Below are 19708 nucleotides of genomic sequence, written 5' to 3' on the forward strand. Positions count from 1 at the left end.
ACCTACTCTACTAGCTGTCGCACTGACTTCAAATCAAGTGAAGAGAGCAGTATCCAGCCCTATTTAGTTACATGTACCAGAATAAATTAAAAAGAAAGCAGTTCTCTTCTTTCCTAAAATCTTGGTGTTCAGTTCTGCTTCCTGTTGGTCCCCTGGGCCTTTCACCCACTCCTCTCTCTTGTCCAGGCAGAAATGCTCACGTTTCAGAGTAACACCACCCCTGTGCTCTGAGTACTCCTGACAAATGGCTTTGCTAACAAAGGAGAATGCATTTTAGTATGACCAAATTTCCAAACATATGCATAGCATATGTATAAGCCACGTATGTACATAAGGATAAGCACACGAAAGGTTTTTGCACATGTGAACCTATGTGCACGCCTGAAGAACTGAGCTAGAGTTTGGCATTCCCATTCTTCACTGCCTGTATGACAGCTACGCCTTTCTCCTAGGGACCAGCAAGAGCCTGCGGGCTGGATGTGCACTTTAAAAACTAACCACATGCTTTTTTTTTTTTTTTTTTTTTTCATTATTGCCTCTGTATAAATGGAGCAAACATTTGTGCTAGTGATGATTGGGCCAGGTTAGGACTTGGACAACGATCTAGAGGCTTGATTGCTCAACTGAGCCACTGGAAGCCTCCCAAGACATTCCCGAGTCCTCTGTCTTCCCACCGTCTGCCTCTCCCTCCCCCAGGAATGACGACTGGCGAGGAACACCTCCCAGCTTGGAAACTGAGACATGCCGAGATTCAGGCCAGCATTTTCAAGCTTTAGCATTAAAAGCAAAGACTTTAAATCTACGCCACTAAAGGGCCCAAGGTTATCCACGCACACTTGAAAATCCTGGCTGATGTAATGTGAAGCAGTGTGACAGCTGAGCTTGGCCTCTTTCTTTCAATCCCTTCAATCAGCTGTAATACTTCTGAACTAAACTTTCCCTCCTTGTTACTAGAAATTAAGCTGCTCAGGAGAACCACCAGCTTGGCCACAGGATACTCTTGTCAGACACCTTCATCCCAAAATGACAGGCACAAGTGATCTTCCCTTTCTTTCCAGGCTTTGCAACCCAGTCACTGCCAAAGAGCCCCAAGAAAAACAAGTGACAAGCTCTCAAACCTAGGGACCAGCTCACATCAGCTATGTTTGTAAAGATGTGTTCATAAAGAAAGGGGCTAGAAAATGAGATTTTAAAGACTGGTAACAGCATTATTATTTTTTAAACATTTCCTCTGTTTTAAAGTTTTCATTTCTTGCCTCTCTCAAAAGAACCTGTGCTGCAAATCTTGCCAAACCACAAAAGCTGGCTCTGACTTGCATCAAATCAAAAGCTTGAAGGAAAACCCAGGCTGTTAGCAGCAACAAATAGTAGTAGTTGAGGATTATTAGAGTGCTGTATTTTTACCACCCTATTCCAGCTCCAGTTCTTGGAGACATGCAGGAGCTTCTGAGGATCCACAAAGAGCCTGTGTATTTTCTGTGTTGCATGTCCAGTTCTGTGTCAGTTTTAGCACAGACTACTTCAGCATACCAGAAGTGCTCTAATTTAGATCAAACCGATTATAGGAGCTGAAGTCTGACCACAGTTCCCTGTGGTTTACATTCGGAACTGCAATGAGACAAGGTTGATGAAGAAGATTTTGCACACCCAGGAGACTGCTCATTCTGACTATTAATTTCTGAGGACCAGCTCTTGACAGCAATACATTATTTTCAGGTACTGGCCCTCCAATTCTGAAGGCCAAATAATGATGTCAGCTAATGCAATGCAGGTCTGGAGTAACTCCAAAGATCTCAATCTACAACCTGCAATCCCAAAGATTGCCTTAAACCAAAAGACTATAGAATCTACATAGCATTTAGCAAGAGATCCGTATTACAACTCAAGCATGGGGTCTGTTTAGTCTGAGAACTGCTTGTTTTCTTTCTGCTAGCTTGCTAAGAAAGCCTGTTGGCATGTTCTGACAAGGATAACTTAATAGTTGCCAACAGAATCATGGCAGAATACTGTGTATTTCCTGTATATATGAATGCCAGTTTAAAACAAACAGGAAAACAAGTCTTTTAGTTGGAAGGCAATTTATAAAAATCTGTCTGAACATTACAACCACTTAAAAAAAACAGCACCAAAACATTTCTAAATGCTTAAACTAGAATGATTTAACACAAGAAGGGTGAACATACTTAGTGCTGTGAATTGCTCTAAGAAACTGTAGAGCTATAAGCAATTTGTTAAGATGGGGAATTAGTCAGCAGCTGTCTGACCCGAGCAGGTTTGGAGCCGCTGGTCACAAAGCAGGTCACGCTGCAGTTACTCTTCCCTCTAGTTGAGGTTAGAATCTGACCCAATACAAACAACAATAAATTTTGTAGCCTAAAGAAGCCAATACTGATGCTCCACTGCATTATATTGGATTGAGAGAAGCAGAGAAAATGGGCCACGCAGTCCAGACAAAGAAAGATTGTCATAACTCTCAGAGTCCTCCTTTAGGGCCCCGACCAGTCATGCTTAGAGGTAGGATCCCACGACCCGAATTTGGGCTGAACACTTCTGGGAAGCACGTGCTGTAACCATCCTCTTACTTCCCAGACGCCAGTCCAGCAAGCACAGACCGCGAGAAACCACTGATGCCAGGACACAATGTATAGCACCCCAGGGTACAGTGGCTCTGGGGCAGCCAGAATGAGAAATTAGAGACCATAACCTCTAGTTATTAAAAAAGATAATAATGTTGGAAACAGGGCATTCCCCAACCGCTCAAAATAAGCAGTCTAGAGCAATCTGACCCACTTACCACCAGCCCCTCAGGGCAACTCTACCTCACCCACACACCCTGCTGTTCCTACCGGGAAGCCAGAGGTAGCCACCAGAGCTAATTCCTCCCCAGAAATAGCCTATCCTTAACCTTTGTATTGCTGCACAGGAAGAGGATCTGCAGAGCCGCCTTTTCAAAACGAACTCCTCCACTCCCCCTCCAGCCCCTTCCACAAGGAAATCAAAGCCACCCTCAAAGACACATCAGATGCCCCCAAACGAGACCCCTGTCCCATTCTCTAAGCCCTTCCTCAAGTCAAGCAACCATCCAGCTACTCCTCCTCCCATTTTCCCATCCTCCTGCCCACAGTCAGAGGAGTTAAGACATGTCTGCGTACACTTCATGAGTCAACAGACGAGGGGGGTAGAGCTGTTCTTAAATTGTATAGGACCAGTGAAATAACTTACTGTATCTGTGCCCTGCGAATGACTTCTTGGGTGCAGCTTTTGAACTTACAATAGCGTACCAACAATCCATAAAACAATATCAAAAATATTGACCCTGCTCTATTAATATCCCAAAGGGGCAACCCTTTGTCTCACACTGCGAAGGACAGCTCTCACCTAATACTTTGTGTCTACATCTATTAACAGAAAGCCTCATTTCTGCTCCTTAGTCCTTTCTTACACTTACCACCAAGGAACATGTGGTTACTTCAACAGTTATGGTGTAAAGCTTAACCCACTATGGGGCAAATGTGTGATCTGGTACCCAAGGCAACACATCTAATTCTGTTCTCCTTGGTTCTCACAGTTACTTTTTATTTACTTGAAACATGGATGTCTAGATGATATATATGTATATGCTGAATAACTTCCTTTGCCATTTACTTTCAGCATTAAGAATATTAGATTTTGTAAAAAGAGCTGCTTAAAAGCCTTTTTGAAATCCAGACAAATAAAAGCCTCTGCCCTATACGCCACTTAAATGCTTTGGAAATACTGAAGTATCTTCTAAACAAAATAAATAAATAAATGTTATGACTCATTTTGCTACACCAGCATTCACTATTTTAATAAATAGTCTTGGCCACATTGTCTCATCCTGGCTTCTGAAGTGCTACGGTAATAGCAGAGAGTTAGACTTTGCCATTTGGGTTTCTCAGATCAATCACCCAAAGTCAGAAATGGCAAGAATCTTGGATGAAGAAAAGATAATAAAATTATAAACATTTTACTTCAACTGTGATACACAGGTCCAACAGCAACTGCAGGCTGGGTTTCAAACATGCCCTCCTGAGCCTGCGGCACCCAAAAAAAGAAAAACCCAGGACTCACCTGACAATAAAAATCACAATTCCCATCTTAACACTTGAGAGTAATAAATTGGTTCAAAGTCACCAAAGTTAAGGAACTTCACCTTTATTTACTTTAACCTCCATCACACAGAAGAGGCTGGTGCAGAAGGTTTGCATTTACGTATTTACATTTCAGCTGAAGGATCTATAAATTGTAATTATAGTTGATATTCAGAGCATTCAGCTAGAACTCCAGTGAAGTACCTTCTGTACAAAGGTTAGATGGATTCGACATGAGACAATCTCTGCCTCTGGGCTGTTGACAAACTCTTGAGATTGAATCAAGGTTTAGGTTTTCTGGGCTCATATTAGTAGGACTTTGTGAAGGACACTGGTCTGACAGCACATGGAAATCCTCAGTTCTTCCAGGATGCTGCAAGACACCCTACCATACTCCCCATCAAAGTTGCTCTTCTTCAGGCGAAAAAGATACGCTGTGCTTTTGGAAAAGTACCACAGAGAATCAGAGTGCAGCACACCTAACCCTCACACTCAGAGCTCTTCTACCAGGTCCTCTCACTGGGACTGAATTAAGCCCCCTTTCCTTCCTCCGCAACAGGCAAGGAAATTAAAAATCATTAATAGACCCGATAAGAGAGAAAACTATATTCTGCACGCAGTGTTGCTACAAAAAGCAAAGTTACCTGAAGTTTGCTGTTGGGTTAAAAAAAAAAAAAAAGAAAAAGAAAAAGTGATGAGGGACAAACTGGGGAAGAGTCTTAAGTTTCCTGAAACACATAAACCTTTAAATTAAAATCTTAGTTCATGATGTCAGTAAGCAATTACATCATAGGTGGCACATAATTAAACTTATAAAGGGGTTTCATTATTTTGGTTTTACGCCGGATACTAAAAACTAGTGCATTATTCATTTAAAAATTGTGTCAATTAGAAAAACCCCAAATGGAATAAGCAATTAAATATTAAAGGTGGCTGCCTCAGTGGAAAACAGTCAGAAAGATAATTGGTAAAGTTTCCTGTGCAATGCAAGTGCCATTACAAAGTCTGAACCATTTCAATCGTAAAAAAAATAAATTAAAAAAAAAAAATCAACCTCATGAGGTTATGAAGATTTGGGGTTGTACAAAGAAACCAGCCATATTTATTTCCTGGAGGAGTACTGAGCTACAGTCTGGGCAAACAAAAGCCCATGAAAACAATAATCCCAAATTAGCTCAGCAATTGCATAGACGGGTCTGTATTCTGAGTCTGGACCTTCATTTTCAGTTCCAGAATCGCAGCAGATAGGACACTGAAAGCCCGCCCCAATTCCCGATGAGAAGATCTCTGCAGCAGGTCTCTCCACCCCTCCGAGGCCGCAGCCCCCAAGGGTACTGTCAGGGTGGAACCTAGAAGCGCACAGGATAGGGACTGCAAGGAAAAATATAATCTTCATTCAAAACCTGCAATTCAAAAATCATTTCTTCTTCCAACAGCACGGAAAGCACTTTCAGTGTTATGTCTCTCTTCCCTGTAAGGTTCATGGTTTTGTTTTTAGTTCACTTTTGTCATCAACAGGTCCAAAAATTTTATTATCTTCTCATTTGGTCCAGATGAAGCTGGTAACTTCCCTTTAAGGATCAGTCAGACTGAAAATAAGCTAGGCAACTCCTGTGCTACAGAGCCCTCTAACCTGTGATGTTCATAGCTTGTCAGGGTAACAAATATAAATAAAAAAATTCTCTGGTTAAAGAAAAATGCCACATCTGCAAGCAGTACTTAAGAAGTCTCCCTTCGAGCCTAGTCCACTCTCTTCAAATCAGTTCTTCCCAGTACTTGTATAATTGCAGTTTTAACCTTCAGCATAGGCAGCAGTGAAAGCAAATGGCTGAAACACTCTTGGAAAGGCACCACTGGGTCTGCACATTGTGTCTGAACTACGATGGAGAGTCCACAAATCTCTGTAGCTCCTACAAGAGTCCCCTTGGCCACCCTGTCCCAAAGTGCCCGAAGAGCTTGAAAAACATGAGATTTAACACTCAGCCACTTACATATTCCAGTCACTTTCTGTCTTATTTACGTGCACGCACAATATCCTGATAAACTAGAAGGAAGGCTACAGCCATTCCATCTGCATTCCCTTTTATGCTAAGAAAGATAAATTGAGGCCGATTCAGAGGACGGATTTAAAGAACGCAGTATGTTATCGAGACAAGCGCAATCTTCCCAGGGAGCTGTTGTAGTGGGTTGTCTTGAGATCATGCCTTTGTTTGTTTGCTAAAATAAATGGACCCCACACAAAACTCAATTCATGTATGAGACATCTCTTCCAGCCCACTATACCTTCCTTTTTTGCTTAGCCCAAACTGTCTTATTCTATTATTTATTGATGGGACCATTTATCGGCACATAGAAAATTAAAAATAATAAAAAGCTAATTAAAAACTTCAGTGTTTTCCTTTTAGTCTTCACTAATCTATGGAACTGAAAACATTTATATCCAAAGCACATTACAGTTTAAGGGTTTTTCTGCCTGTAATAATCCATGGATACTTTCAATGGATTTTACTACAGACAAAACCAAAGAGATTTTATGGAACAGTAGAAGTATTTAATAAAAAAATCAGAATCAGTCAATCGTCATTTTAAGACTAGGTAATAGAATTCAATAGCAGGGATAAAAATCTTAATAAATTCTGCAGGAACAGTTCAGAAGGCTGAGACAAAAGTTATCATTTCCTTTTTAATTAACAGTAGGACTTTTCCATAAGGGATGTTTTGAAATACAAATGACTAGAGGAATAAAACACAAATGCTTGAACTTCCTACATCTCTCTAGACTGTATTTAAAAAAATAAATCCAAAACCACAGCCAACTTTTGTTATTATCAGTTTACAAATCACAACTTCAAGAGACCCCAGATCCGTTCTTGGAGTGTACTACTAAGAGTTCTGGGACTCTGGTTCTTGAATTTAGTAATGAAGGCAGATTACCTTAATCTAAGGAGACGCCATGAAATCCTTCAAGTAGGTGCAGAGAAAGGCTATGCATTTGCCTGCTTTGTTTGGGAGGGGAAGCCCACTGGAGCCCAGCCGTAATAATAAAGAGCTCCCTGCACACCAGTTCACATGTGGGGCTAAATCTGAAGTGACATTTCTCAATGAAAGGAGCAGCATTCACTCGTGTGCTCAGCATTTTGATGTCCACCAAAATCTGGCAAACATGATTACAGAGATCCAGCAAGCATGCCACAGCTCTATTTGGTCCTCATGGCTTAACGCAATGCTATGCAAAAAATAAATAAAAAAATAACAGGCTGCCTTGAGATAGCATTCTGGGAGTATGATTTCATGCATATGGGTGGACTCAACACACGTTTTGCAACTCCTCATACAAGGACAGAGTATCTGAACCAAAGGGGCTACTTTACCCACCCTTACAGGGTCAGTTCAGCACCCTGCCCTCCAAACTATGAGCCAGTGCAGAAACTCTGGGCTTCAGGGACTAGCGATGTTTATTTGTGCTACTCTGCATGGCATTTTAATTAGTAACTGTGCGGATTTAAAACCTTTGAATGGACGCACAGGGGCAGTTGTGCAGCCCAGCTTTTGTGTTTCCACTCTCTCAAAAAAAATCCTGTTTGAGGACATCAGCAGGGGGTTAATGGAAGCTTTGATAAAGTTCTCCAAAGCCTTTTATTGTTGCTCAACTACAGACCGGACTCCACTGTCTCTCTGGCTGCTTTCCAATTAATTTAGTCAGCTGCAAAAACAACTAGAAAATTTAGAAGCCCATCTAAACATTTGGTAGCCACAAACGTTCTTGGGCAAATTCTCCTTCCACATAAAAATATTTCCTTGCCAACTGTTTAAGGGAAGCGCTCAGGCTGGGCAGTAAGCTTCACGAACGTGAAATGTCAGCACACTGCCAGCAAAAGGAAACATGCAGTTAAATAGTCCAGAGCAAATAAAAGCTGCAGGACCGTATCTTCCTCTCTGTCAGTTTGGTAACTATTCATCTGTACCAACAGCACTGACACCAGAATGTGATGCGATTTGATGCCTCCTGAAAGTAAATTTATATAATTTAAATATGGTCAATGCTACCCAGTCCTGAAATTAAATGCCTTTTTCCCCAGGAGGATATGTAACTAACCACCAATATCCATAGCAAACCATGAGATCTTTTTAAAAATGTGACCAAACTTTTATTTAAATGCTGCAATTACTTCTTGGCTCTATCTGACATGCAACTTGTCTAAGCTGTTCGCTGAACCCTGAAGCTGGTTATTTACTAAGGATCTTTAGCAAGCACTTTTTTTTTTTTTTTTCCTTCCGACCAAGACTTGCATCCCCCACCTTGAATACAAATTCATGGAAATGGGTGGTGCAGATGGCTTTGCCAGCAAGCAGGCAGTTGTTATTTTAATTATTATTTCTTTGTGGAAAGCTGTAGTTACCTTAAAATAATTTAATCCCTCCCAACAATAGTTTTCCCGGTTTTGTTTTTAAGACAGGAGCACGTATACTTATAACTACGTATTTATTACAGACCATCAGTTAAAGCCTGTGCAAGAACACAGATTTGTTAATAAGAAGCTCCCACTTGCATCTGCCAGCTTGGAGAAGCTCTTTATTCAGACACATTATCTTACACACGTAACTAAACGCTCAGCAGAAGAAATCTGAAGTGGTCAATACAGGACATCTCTGAGGCTCTGAGAAGGCTCATGCTCAACACTGAAATTTGCCCATTCAAAAGTATTCCTAACTGTTTGCTTCCATGCAATTCCCAAATTTCTTGCACTGGGATCACTTATCTTCTTTCTGGATCTCCCACCACGTTTATATTTGAAAGGTCTGTGGTTTCCCAAAATACTTAATTTGGTTTGCTTCAGAAATCCTCACAGTAACTCCCTTCGATGTAAATCTGCAGACAACAAAAGCCAAAACACAACTCCCTCAGAGAAATAAAGCCAGGGAAGAACAAGGCAGGTCATTGTCCTGCACAACCTGGCAGGTCACCTCACTGATAACAGCAGGTGAAACCCTACAACAGCTGACAACTTCTCCCAACCCTTCTGCTTGAAAATATGTGTACGGTGGGGGATTGCTGCTTCTGTCTAGCAGGTAAATGTGAAGCCTTAAAAACCACGCTGGTTTAGATTCAAAACGAGGAAGTTGCATACAATTAGCCTGGAATTCTGCAAGATGCTGCAACAAATCACTCGGAGCGTCACGCTCACGGATCACCCCTTTTTCAAGTCCCTGCTTACTAGTTTTGACTCTCTTTCCCTATTGAATTCATGCTTGACACAGCTCCATTTGAGGAACAAGGAGAATGCTGATCCATCATCCTTAGTACAAACACCTTTAAGGCAAAATAAAACCACCCCTTTGCAATTCCCCTTTTCCATTACCCTGACATTTTGCAGAAAAAAGAACGCAGCAGCTAGAAGTATCACACACACATCCCATGCTCTGGACATCTGGCATGTATCCAGATGTTTGCCAAGAGATTATTTTAAATCAGGCTTGTGGGGAACTGGGTGTCCAGGGTGCTGTGACTGCTTATACACACCCAGCTACACGCATAAGTTTCCTCCTGGGTTTGTGTGCCTGTAAAAGGGCTCCTGGAACAGGCTATTTGTATCCTTTGGCTGCAGGGAACAAGTAACTGGAAAGGGTGGGACCATGCTGGTAGCAAGTACTTTGAAAAAAAATAAAAATAAAAAATTGAATTGACTCCTGGATGTCTGGGAAGGCTACAGCCAGATACCGCTGTGCCCAGCACCTGGAGTGCCACTTGCTCCTCTGCTTGGGCAGAGACACGAACTCACCCACCTTCACAGCTTCCACGTTGGGCCATCCAACTTGCTGCAAACCTCAACGCTTTCCAACTGGTCCAAAACACTTACCCAGTAACAGCCTCTCCCAGCACCTTAATCCTGCCCTCCACAACGCCCTAAACCTCACCAGCACTATCCCATTCTCACACCACCCAAGGGAGCCAGATGGGCAGCTGGACTGGAAAACCCACCAGCCATAAAAGGGGAGCTGACCTGTGTGAACCTCCCAATATCCTCAGCAGGCCCTAGGGAAGGGCAATGTCAGAACAGAAAATGACTTATTTTGCCAGCTTACACTATTTTAGAAGGTCTGTGAATCTGTGACACAACCATATGATGAATCCTGTCTTCAAGTTCACAGAGCTCCTTCCCGGCTATTTGGAGATGACGTCTTCCTTGGGGTTATACAGCCCTTCAAAATCACGTTTCAACACAATAATAAACAGCTCATCACCAGGATTGCATTAAAAAAAAAGGAAAATTTTTGCAAGAACTGAGCATAAAACTATAGCAGTCTGAACAACTACAGACCTTGCTATTCTTGAAAGCAAAATTAACTTCTTTTACCACCTTCCCAATCGATAAGATTCTCAATACGCACATAAATATCACCACATACAAAATCAAAAAATGTTATGTTCACTCTCAGCAAACAGAAATGATTTACTGTTATTTATACTGAAACCAGGACTATACTCAAAGAACATGGAGTTTAGTGAATCAGATAGATCAATCGATCTTCAGAGTATCTGTTAATTTTATTTTCCAGTAGTAGTTTAAGGGTATTCATGCAGTCACCTAAAGAAAGCTCTGCGACTGAAATCTACTTAACAATGTCTTTTGACGTTTCACTACAGAGCAATTCTTTACAGATAAGCTATAAATATCCAGGAAAGCAGCACATTAAAAAGAAAATACTGAAAACCTTAGGTTTCCTGGCCTTGGCATGTGTTGCTTTTGATCTGCCTGAGCAACTATTACTTTGCCGATATGAGGAGTGCACACTGACCAAGGGCAATGTATGTCCATGAATTTTTACCGACTGCAAATTTAGCTCTGCACAGGCTAAACGACACTGGCAGAATGTAAGACCTTATATGCATTTTCTGTGCTGTTCTGTACAACATGTGAGGAATGCTAATCAGCATTTGAAAGGAAACGTGGGCTTTCATAGAAGACCCACTGAAATGCAAAATGGAAATATATATTCCCTACCAAAAAGTCCAGTAGAACTTGTGAGTCATCTGGAAGCAAATAACTCCCACTTCTCCCTCCCCCCCCCCCCCGCCATTTCTAACTTAAAAGACAATCATCCTCAAAGGATCAGGATCTTTCAGATTTTTTTTTCCTTTTAGTAATGGAATTAAGAACATAAACAACAAAGAAACCCAAAGGCTAAATAAAACTGAGTAACAGTTGACGTTTTCCTTCCTTGCACTGAATGTCAACATTTGGGGTTCATCACAGCTTGGTCATCACAACTGCAGCCTGTCCCAGAAGAATACTCAATTCACATAGGTCTTCTCAGCGCTGCTCAAGTCCTGGTGGCACCATAACCTATTTTAGTTCCTGCCTGGAAATGGATACTGAACAACCACAGGGCTCTGAGTGACAGTGAGGGACCAGGGAGCATACAAAAGAGGGGGGGAAGCACTGCAGCACAGCCAGCCACACCGCTCTGCCTCTGAGATGAAGCAGCTTTGAGACAGGCAAACAGACAGCTAGACAGGCAAGGTGTGGGAGATTGCAGAGACAAAGGAGCCGGGGAGAGAGGAGCGAGAACAGAAAGAGGAAAAAATGGGACAGAGAGCCTGACACATTCATAAGAAAGATCAGTTCTTGATCCCGAGCTGAGCACAGGCAGCTTGAAAACATCCAGTCTGATGCAATGGGAGAAAGAGTAAGTTTATTTATTTATACTGTATTTTCATTCTAATTGGCACATTCTGCCTCCATCTAGCTGCGCTGGTCCACTTAAGGAAACACTGAGCCCAAGGTAACCTAACAAGGTAACAAATCACCAGGCAGTCTGTTTATTCAGAAATAACACCATTTGAACTCCAACAAGCAAAGGAGCAAGAAGGACACCCATCCCTCATAAAATGCAAATAAAAAGAAGGGAGCAAAGCAAGCAGTAGAATGAGTTTGGAATTTAAATCTCATTTAGAGTTTGCGTATGCTCTCCCCCCTCACTGCCTTATGAACGCCTTTAGCATCTGTGCAAAACCTTGTCCTTGCAGTGCTGCCCCCTCGGACGTGCACACAGGCAAACTTAGCAGTGAACCTGGCTGTCAGGTTGGAGACCTAAACAGCTCGGCTGTAATCTTTAATAAAAATATAAACTGTTCAGCACCTCTTCAAAAAAACCAAAAGCTTCCTGCTTGCTGGGAACAAGGTCTCTTTATTGAGAGATTTACTTTTAATTTTGAACAGCTTCACAGCATTATCCTTAGCAGAAAAAAAAAAAAAGAGCCCAGAGATTTTTGAGCTATTCAGTCAACTGCCTGGTAGACTTTCTCACTGAAATTAGCTTCTCCTAGCAGCATCGCATGAGAATCGCTGGTTTGCATCTCGTGCACAAGTCATTTCACGTTTTTAGAGGATGGACAAAGCCACAAAAGTCACCACTGCTGGTGGAGACCCTTAATATCAGCATTTCCCAGTACTAATTCTGCTAAGGGCGCTGGCTCCAGGTTTCAACAGCTCAGTGTTCCGCCCTTTGCTTTTTTAATTTCTTTTTAATCTTTTGTGGGAAAAGAGTGGCAGTTCCCATCTCAAAAGACTCAAAAAAATTATTATACTAAACATGTAGAACAGCAGGCTGAATTCACCATTCAAAATTCTTAAAACATCACAACATTGAAGTATTCCACTGGGAGATAGAAATTTTTACTTGGTTCAAAGCCTGAAATTTATCTTCTCTTTTTGAAAAAAACAAAAGCAAGCTATAAAAATCAGGACCTTTTCAGAGGAAGCAAGAAAAATACTTTTTCAAATGCTTTTTGATCCTACTTTGAATGGCAAAAGCTTATTTTCATTTAAGCATTTTTCTACAGTATTGGAAACTGAAGAGTTTCTAAACAAAGGGGGAAAGTAAACTGCCTCGTTTCATTACCTTCAGGAGTAAAATGGCAAAAGCAAACAAAAAAACACCTGTGCCTTTCAACTGCACCTTTTATGTCACTGCAACGCATTTCTTCAATTTTGTGCTGAATATACCAGTAACTGATTTCTCATTGCTTTCTGTCCGTCTCCAAATGCATACCTTCTATAGGGGCTGGCACCAATGCAAACAAACATACAAATATTCAGATTCCTGGTTCTAACGTCAAAAACTGCATTCTAAAATTTCTGTATATTTTCTTCAGATTATATGGTTACATATTTGGAAGGTCAATTTGAGACTGCTGTTAAGAGGAATGATTTCCTGGTCCCTTGCATACTTATCACCCCTACTGAATTACCTCAAAGATGCACCTCTTACAAACAATTCCAGCAAATTCCCCAGAATACAACCCAAAAGCTCTGCTCATATCTAAAGCACTAAAGAACCACATTAACAACATTTTTTTTTTCTATCAAATGTTGGAAAGCACCATCATAGATAGCGAAAACAGTAAAGTCGTTTACAGATTTTCAGTGTTGGTAGTTTCATTTTTATTAGCAAAACAGGGAAAGAGTGTTATTAAAGGAGGAGCTTGGCTCTAATCTGACTTTAGAAATTGCTGCAAAGAAACCAAGGTAGCTTTACATTAGTGTAAGAAAGATGCAAGGTCAAAACCAAGTCTGTGGCAGTGCTCTATCATGACATGATTTCTTTATTATGAAATATAGTGAAAGAAAATGAGTGGCACAAGAATTTTAATGCACCCCAGACACACATTTACAATGATTAAACAGATCAGTACTTGTAAAACCCAAGGGTCCAACTTTACAAACCTTTACTCAAGCAAGCAGTTTCACTGAAATCAATGGCATTATTTGCATATGTAAGGACTATTTATCTCAGTTGAGATCTGTAGGTTTAGGCCACACATTTCTGTTTAGATCTTCTATGCAGCAGAATACACAAAGTCGTATGAAGAACGGAAGAACGCCAGCACCTTGGAGTTAATTTTCATTTGTACCAGTACAGTTTTCTCCAGCCCTCTGAAGCATTTGATAGACTGGGTGGGCATGTTTCAAAATTGGAAATGTTGGCACAAATACAAATTTCCTGATGTGAAGAACTGCTACTCATGGATAATAAACAAAATCAATTTTTATTTGCATATTCAATCAGATTTCGGTTTGCATATTAAAGCATAAGATGGTAGAATTTTCACACGGTGGATGGATCCCACTCACTTGTTCATGCATATATGCATCCACTAATCCTTACACATGCCAAAATCAGTCAGAAATACTCTCTTTGCTAGGCATTCATAGCACAAAAACACTGTCCCTGCTGCTGTTCTCAACCTTCTCCTTTCGTATAGTGTATGACAGCATTCTCCCGCGATTCTGTAATAGCCCCTGTTCTCTATGAGTCGTCTTTTCACTAGGCAAAGCGATAGTTTGAATTTTTTAATCATAATTTACAAGGGATGCTGTCAACTGTATGCGTAAAGAACAAAAAACACTGGACCGGGTTTTCAAAGAAGCTTCAGTGTGGACCTGACAATTTTGCTTGTAACTGTCACTGCGAAATTGAACGTCTCTCTCACTGTTATATTGAAGCATTCTGAACTACTGCTAAAATTTGTAGATTTAGACCATGTGTACCTGTTTTTCATGCGCATCCACTAGGAAACAGAATTCTCTCTCTATATATATATAGTCCAGTACTACCAAAATACACAATATTAATATTGTCCCATATACCATAAATCTAACAATAAATGATAAACCCGTAAGCTACACTCTAAGGTGCTGAATGCCTGCAGCATCTGTGGGACTTGAAGGCAATCAGCGCTGTGTGCAATTAGATAACAGGTTTGACGGTCCTCTAGCCAGTCTGACAGTCTGGATATCTAATTTGCATATAGAAGAGTGTCATATTCCAATGTATATAATTTTGTGCATTAAATTAAAAATTCAACTGCAACCATGTGCTTGCAACCCTAGCTAGCTGCAAACAAGAAATGTTTTCATGTAAGTAAAGAAAAAAATCATACATATGATCATCAAAACTAAACCTCAATCTACGGCAGCAGCCTTTACTAGGTCGAGCACAGGGGACTAAAAAAAGTAGAACTGCCTGGAGTATCTGAAATAATCAGGTATAAACAGAAATAGCATTTCACTCTCCCAGATGAGTGAAACGCAAAAAATCAGCCAACATGAAGATGAAAGCTCATATAGGATTTCTAAAGTAATGTCAGCTCTGATCAATTGAAACATTGTTAGCAGCAGATTAAGGAGGTATTTATTTAACAATGGGACAGAATCTAATTAACTTTGCAGGAGAGGAGAAGTAGCAGGCAGGCAAGTGAGCACCAACTCATTCCTCATTTTGAATCTTACGCAGCCCGTTTTGGAAGGGGGCAGAAGCACAATCCCGTGCTCCCCGAGTGCATATTTTGCCCTCGGTGAACACCAAGGGCATATTCGTGTCCATGGGCAGGGTCTCCCCCACGGAGGGCCGAGGCCCTGGTGGTCCTGGCTCCCTCCCCTCCCATCGCCCAGCGCAGCTGTGCTGTTCTGCTTCTGCAGAATGCCTCCCAGCGTCCTCGCAGCATGCTGCAGCAGAGCTCTGCTCCCGGCTGCAGGAGTCAAACCCTCCTCTGTTTTTCTAGCTCTAAAGAATTTAAGCTATCCACATAAATAACCAGAAAATAAGGGTTTGACCCAGTTCCACATCTTAGGGCTCCTTGAATTCATTTGCTAATGCTAAAGGTAACGGAAATCATAGCTTTCCTGAAAAACAGGCAGAAGAGAGAGGAAGAGGATTTGTGTTTAGGTTCCTACCTGCTTGGTTAGTTGTCACAGTGACTGACACTGCTTGGTCTTGGCTGGGATTTTGCTTGGACACTCCATTCACCGCCCAGACTTCAAAGGTGTAGTTGGTGTGTGCCAGGAGGTCAGTAATGGAGACTTTGGTGGTTTTCAAGCCATTCTGCTGGGGGCTGAAGTGCACACCGCTGCCACAGGACCGGCAGCGGCTGAGGTCACTGGCACCGCACCTCTTGCACACCACACTGTAGGAGACGTCTTCCCGACCACCTTTGTTCTGCGGGGGGCTCCACTCCAAGTTCACTGATGTCTCATTGACATTGGAAATCAGGTTCTGGGGAGCAGATGGAGGTCCTAGAAAGAGAAAGTCCACATGTTTTTAGTAACTGGGAAAACCTTACACAGTATCTTCAGACTTAGGGTCCTGGGTGATACGGAGCATGTGCAACTCTCAGTTAAGTCAAGGACAACAGAGACCACACAGAATTTTACTTCTCTGTGTTCTTAATCAAGGTGAAAAATTGACTGGTGAGTCAAACTCTGATCTCTTTATTTGATGAATTAACAGTATTTTCCAGCTTTAAATAAGCCTGAAAGCCCAGTATTGCAATTAAATGAGTGGGGTTTTTTTACTTTCACTATTTACACTTGTTATGAAAAACTTAAAATTTATATATTTTACATTCATTTTTCCATGATCTCCTGACCAAAGCATCAAATGCACAAAATCCTGATTCACTTGAGACTTTTAAGGTCCCCCTGTTACCTACAGGCAGACTCTCATTGAAATTGTTGATCTCCCGATATTTTTTTCTTAAGAATGGAAGTGCAATATTTGCCAGACAAGTTTATGTCAGATCGCATTCAGTGAACACTGAAGCCCATCAAGCAGGGAGCTAGACATGACACTTTGGGATGCAGGAAGGAGATTAGAGTAGAAAGCCGGACACAGAACTAAGGCTTTGAAGGTGGGAGAGTAAAGGTTACAATAGAGGAGTACTGGACAATGTGAAAGAATTGGGGAGGAAAATATGGTGAGCAGCTGAAAGATGAGCCAATACAAAAAAACTAGTCAGGAACAAGAGACCATACAAAAAGCTTGGAAATAAGACTGAATCAGAGACGCAAGGTCAGCTCTTGCACCACAGGGACAGGAGACTTTAAGATTCGTAAACAGGCTGCCAAACAGCTCCCGGCTGGTTCCAGCACAGGGACTATGGGATTTGGGGACAGAGCCGAAAGCAGGCTGGGGAGGACCTCCCTGGGCAGGAGAGGGGTGGCAGGAGCAGAGTAGAACCCACAGGAGGCAGCTCCTCCCCACACCTCCAGCAACCCGCTGGGACTGTAATGGTCAGTTCTGCCCGACTGGGCAAACTGCCTCCAGCAGTGCCCTGCCTCGCTCTGTAACCAACACACAGGCAGAAATCTTATTTATATGCTTAAATCCCCACAGGCCCAAAACCAATAAACACACTGAAAATGCAGAAGAGCTAATCCTGTGACTCTTAATCTAATTTCAATGCAGTCGAGGTGAGACACACTTTTTGTATCCTTAAATTTCACAAGAATGATTCGGAGCAACCCCATGAAACAGATGGGTATTTTATACATCACAGAAAGCTTCACTGATCATCAAAAGACAGTCTATTCTGGGGTAGAGCACGAGGGCACTCTGACTACTCATGTGATACTTTGGTACAGGACATAAGGTATATGTACATATGTATTGAATAGAAGTGAAACAGTGAGAACGAAGCTTGCAAAATGTAATGATCCAAACCAGAATACAGTAAAAATAGCAGCTCTTCATAATTAGTCATAGTTAGAGCTTTAAATACAAATATTATTACCAGAAAAATACTGGAAATAATTTTGTAGAAAGTCACAAATTCAATTTTTATTCAAGACACAGGAAAGCTTGCGAAAGCTTCTTAAATTTTATCAAAATACATTTGATGGTTGGAATTCAAAAAAAGTTCAGCCAGATCTCCTGGCAGAAAAGGAAGGGAAAGAGAAAGTCCTGGCAAATTTCATTCCAGGTTTTCCATTCCTGTAACTTGTCAAGTGTTATGAAACTGGAAAAAAATTCAGCCAGTACCAATGGTGCATTAAGTGTATAAACAAATCAATCATAATCTCTAATATGTCAAAGGCTAAGATGGGAACCAAATACATTATGGTGAAATTATGCTGAAATTACAAAGTGACTCAAGTGTAGCAGCAAAGAGGTTAAGCCATTGAGAGATGACTATGGTGAAGATTAATTCTGGCTGCCTCGATTCATCAGGTGCATCTAAAAGGAAGCTTGAGACCTGAGCACACTGTGGAAGACAAGGTTTTGAGGGCTGCATCACGTCCTTGGGTCTGTGCTTGAAGCCGCCAGGATGTAACACGTGTTTAACAGGACACAGGACTTTTATTTTAGGAGAGGCAAGGTAGGTTAAGAAAAGAGTCTTAAATTACGTAGAGGTCAAACGTATCTACTTTTCTTCAGTACCTAAATGAAAGGCCTCTGCTGCAAGAGTAGCTGAGCAAGGACTGTTTCTCTGTGCTCACTTGAGAAACACGAAATTAATATATTCATTTTGAAAAGAGGGAAATCCTCCCTTCCTGCCAAACCTTTGAAACAGTCTCTGAGTTAAATCGGGACTGACAGGTAGAATTACTGTGAGGAGAAGAGAGAGCCCAGGCCAGCCCCTGTGACGGGGAGCCCTCCTGCCTGCTGCACCACTGGGCTGCCACTCATGACTTTTATTTATACACTAGCAACGTTTAGGACTCCTAAGGACAGAACCTTTTTACTCAAAGATCAGTTACCAAACACAGTAAGAGATATTTCCTGCTCCAAAAATGCTTAGAAACTGGGTTTAGTCTGTTCATCACATGGAAACTTAGGTAGAGAGAGATGTGGTGAGACAAGGGCACACAAGACGTGCCTTGCACATCTGGGCATCGGTCACAACGCTCCCAAGTCTCAGCCCAGTGCCTCTGCCCCATAACCAGCTCTCCTTCCCCCAAAAGCTGGGTTTGCCAGCTCCCCTGGGCAGGAGAAAGCAGTCTCTGCTTAGCCTGCAAATACAAGAGCCTCCTTTTCAAAAACGCACTCCGAGTGCAATGAGGTGGAAGACACTCCTGAAATCATGAATGCGAGCGGCAGCACAGAAACTGCTGAGCAGGAACTGATCTAAACCCCATCTACCCCGGAAGTCCCCAAACTGCCTCACACCAGGGCTCTCCAGGGCAGGCAGGTGCACACGGTGTCAACATTTGTCCCTCCACGCTGTCAAGGAGGAAGGAGAACAAATAAAAGCCTCTGGAGGAAACCAGCAGCCTCAATAGACTGCAAGCCTAAGCCCATGCTGTGCAGTGAAGGTCTGACCTCGCCAGAGCGGCTGCCAGAGCCGATGGGAGCTGAGGATGTCCGTCCTCCCAGAGGCCGTTCAGTACCTGGCAGCAGCAAGCACTGTACAGAAACTGCTCCTGTGGGAGGCGGCAAGAGCTTTACAGCAAGAAAAAGGCATTTTCTTACAGAGCGTTCACTTGCTGCAATCACACAAGCAAGAGCATCGACTCGGAGCACGGCCAGGAGAGCTGAGATAAGGTGGTGCCAGTGCAAACACCTCCCCTCCCTGAGCAACGCCCGGCTCTGCCAGGGCTGCCCTCATTTCAGGGGGATATTTGTGAAGCAAAGTACTCCACGTGAGGAAGGTTCATACTGCCACAGTTACGGTCTGAAAGAGGTGCCTTTTAGCTCAGATACAGCAGCCAGTTTGGGGTTAAACTCAGACTTACTCTGATGTCCATTAAGATATTTTCCAAGGCTCTAGGTCCAGTTTCACATGGGAAAATGTGCCAGAATGAATCAAGCTCCTC

General features: G+C 42.1%; 1 protein-coding gene across 1 annotated transcript in view; it reads right to left on the minus strand.

Moving 5' to 3' along the window:
- The window catches only part of EPHA4 (EPH receptor A4), a 109489-nt gene that overhangs the window by 33069 nt on the left and 56712 nt on the right, over positions 1 to 19708 (minus strand). Inside the window, exon 5 of the mRNA XM_052804012.1 lies at positions 15851 to 16189. Within this exon, the coding sequence (XP_052659972.1) occupies positions 15851 to 16189 (339 nt within the window). The remainder of the gene's footprint in view (positions 1 to 15850; positions 16190 to 19708) is intronic.

Source organism: Harpia harpyja, chromosome 12 (assembly GCF_026419915.1).
Source record: "Harpia harpyja isolate bHarHar1 chromosome 12, bHarHar1 primary haplotype, whole genome shotgun sequence".
Lineage (NCBI taxonomy): Eukaryota > Metazoa > Chordata > Aves > Accipitriformes > Accipitridae > Harpia > Harpia harpyja.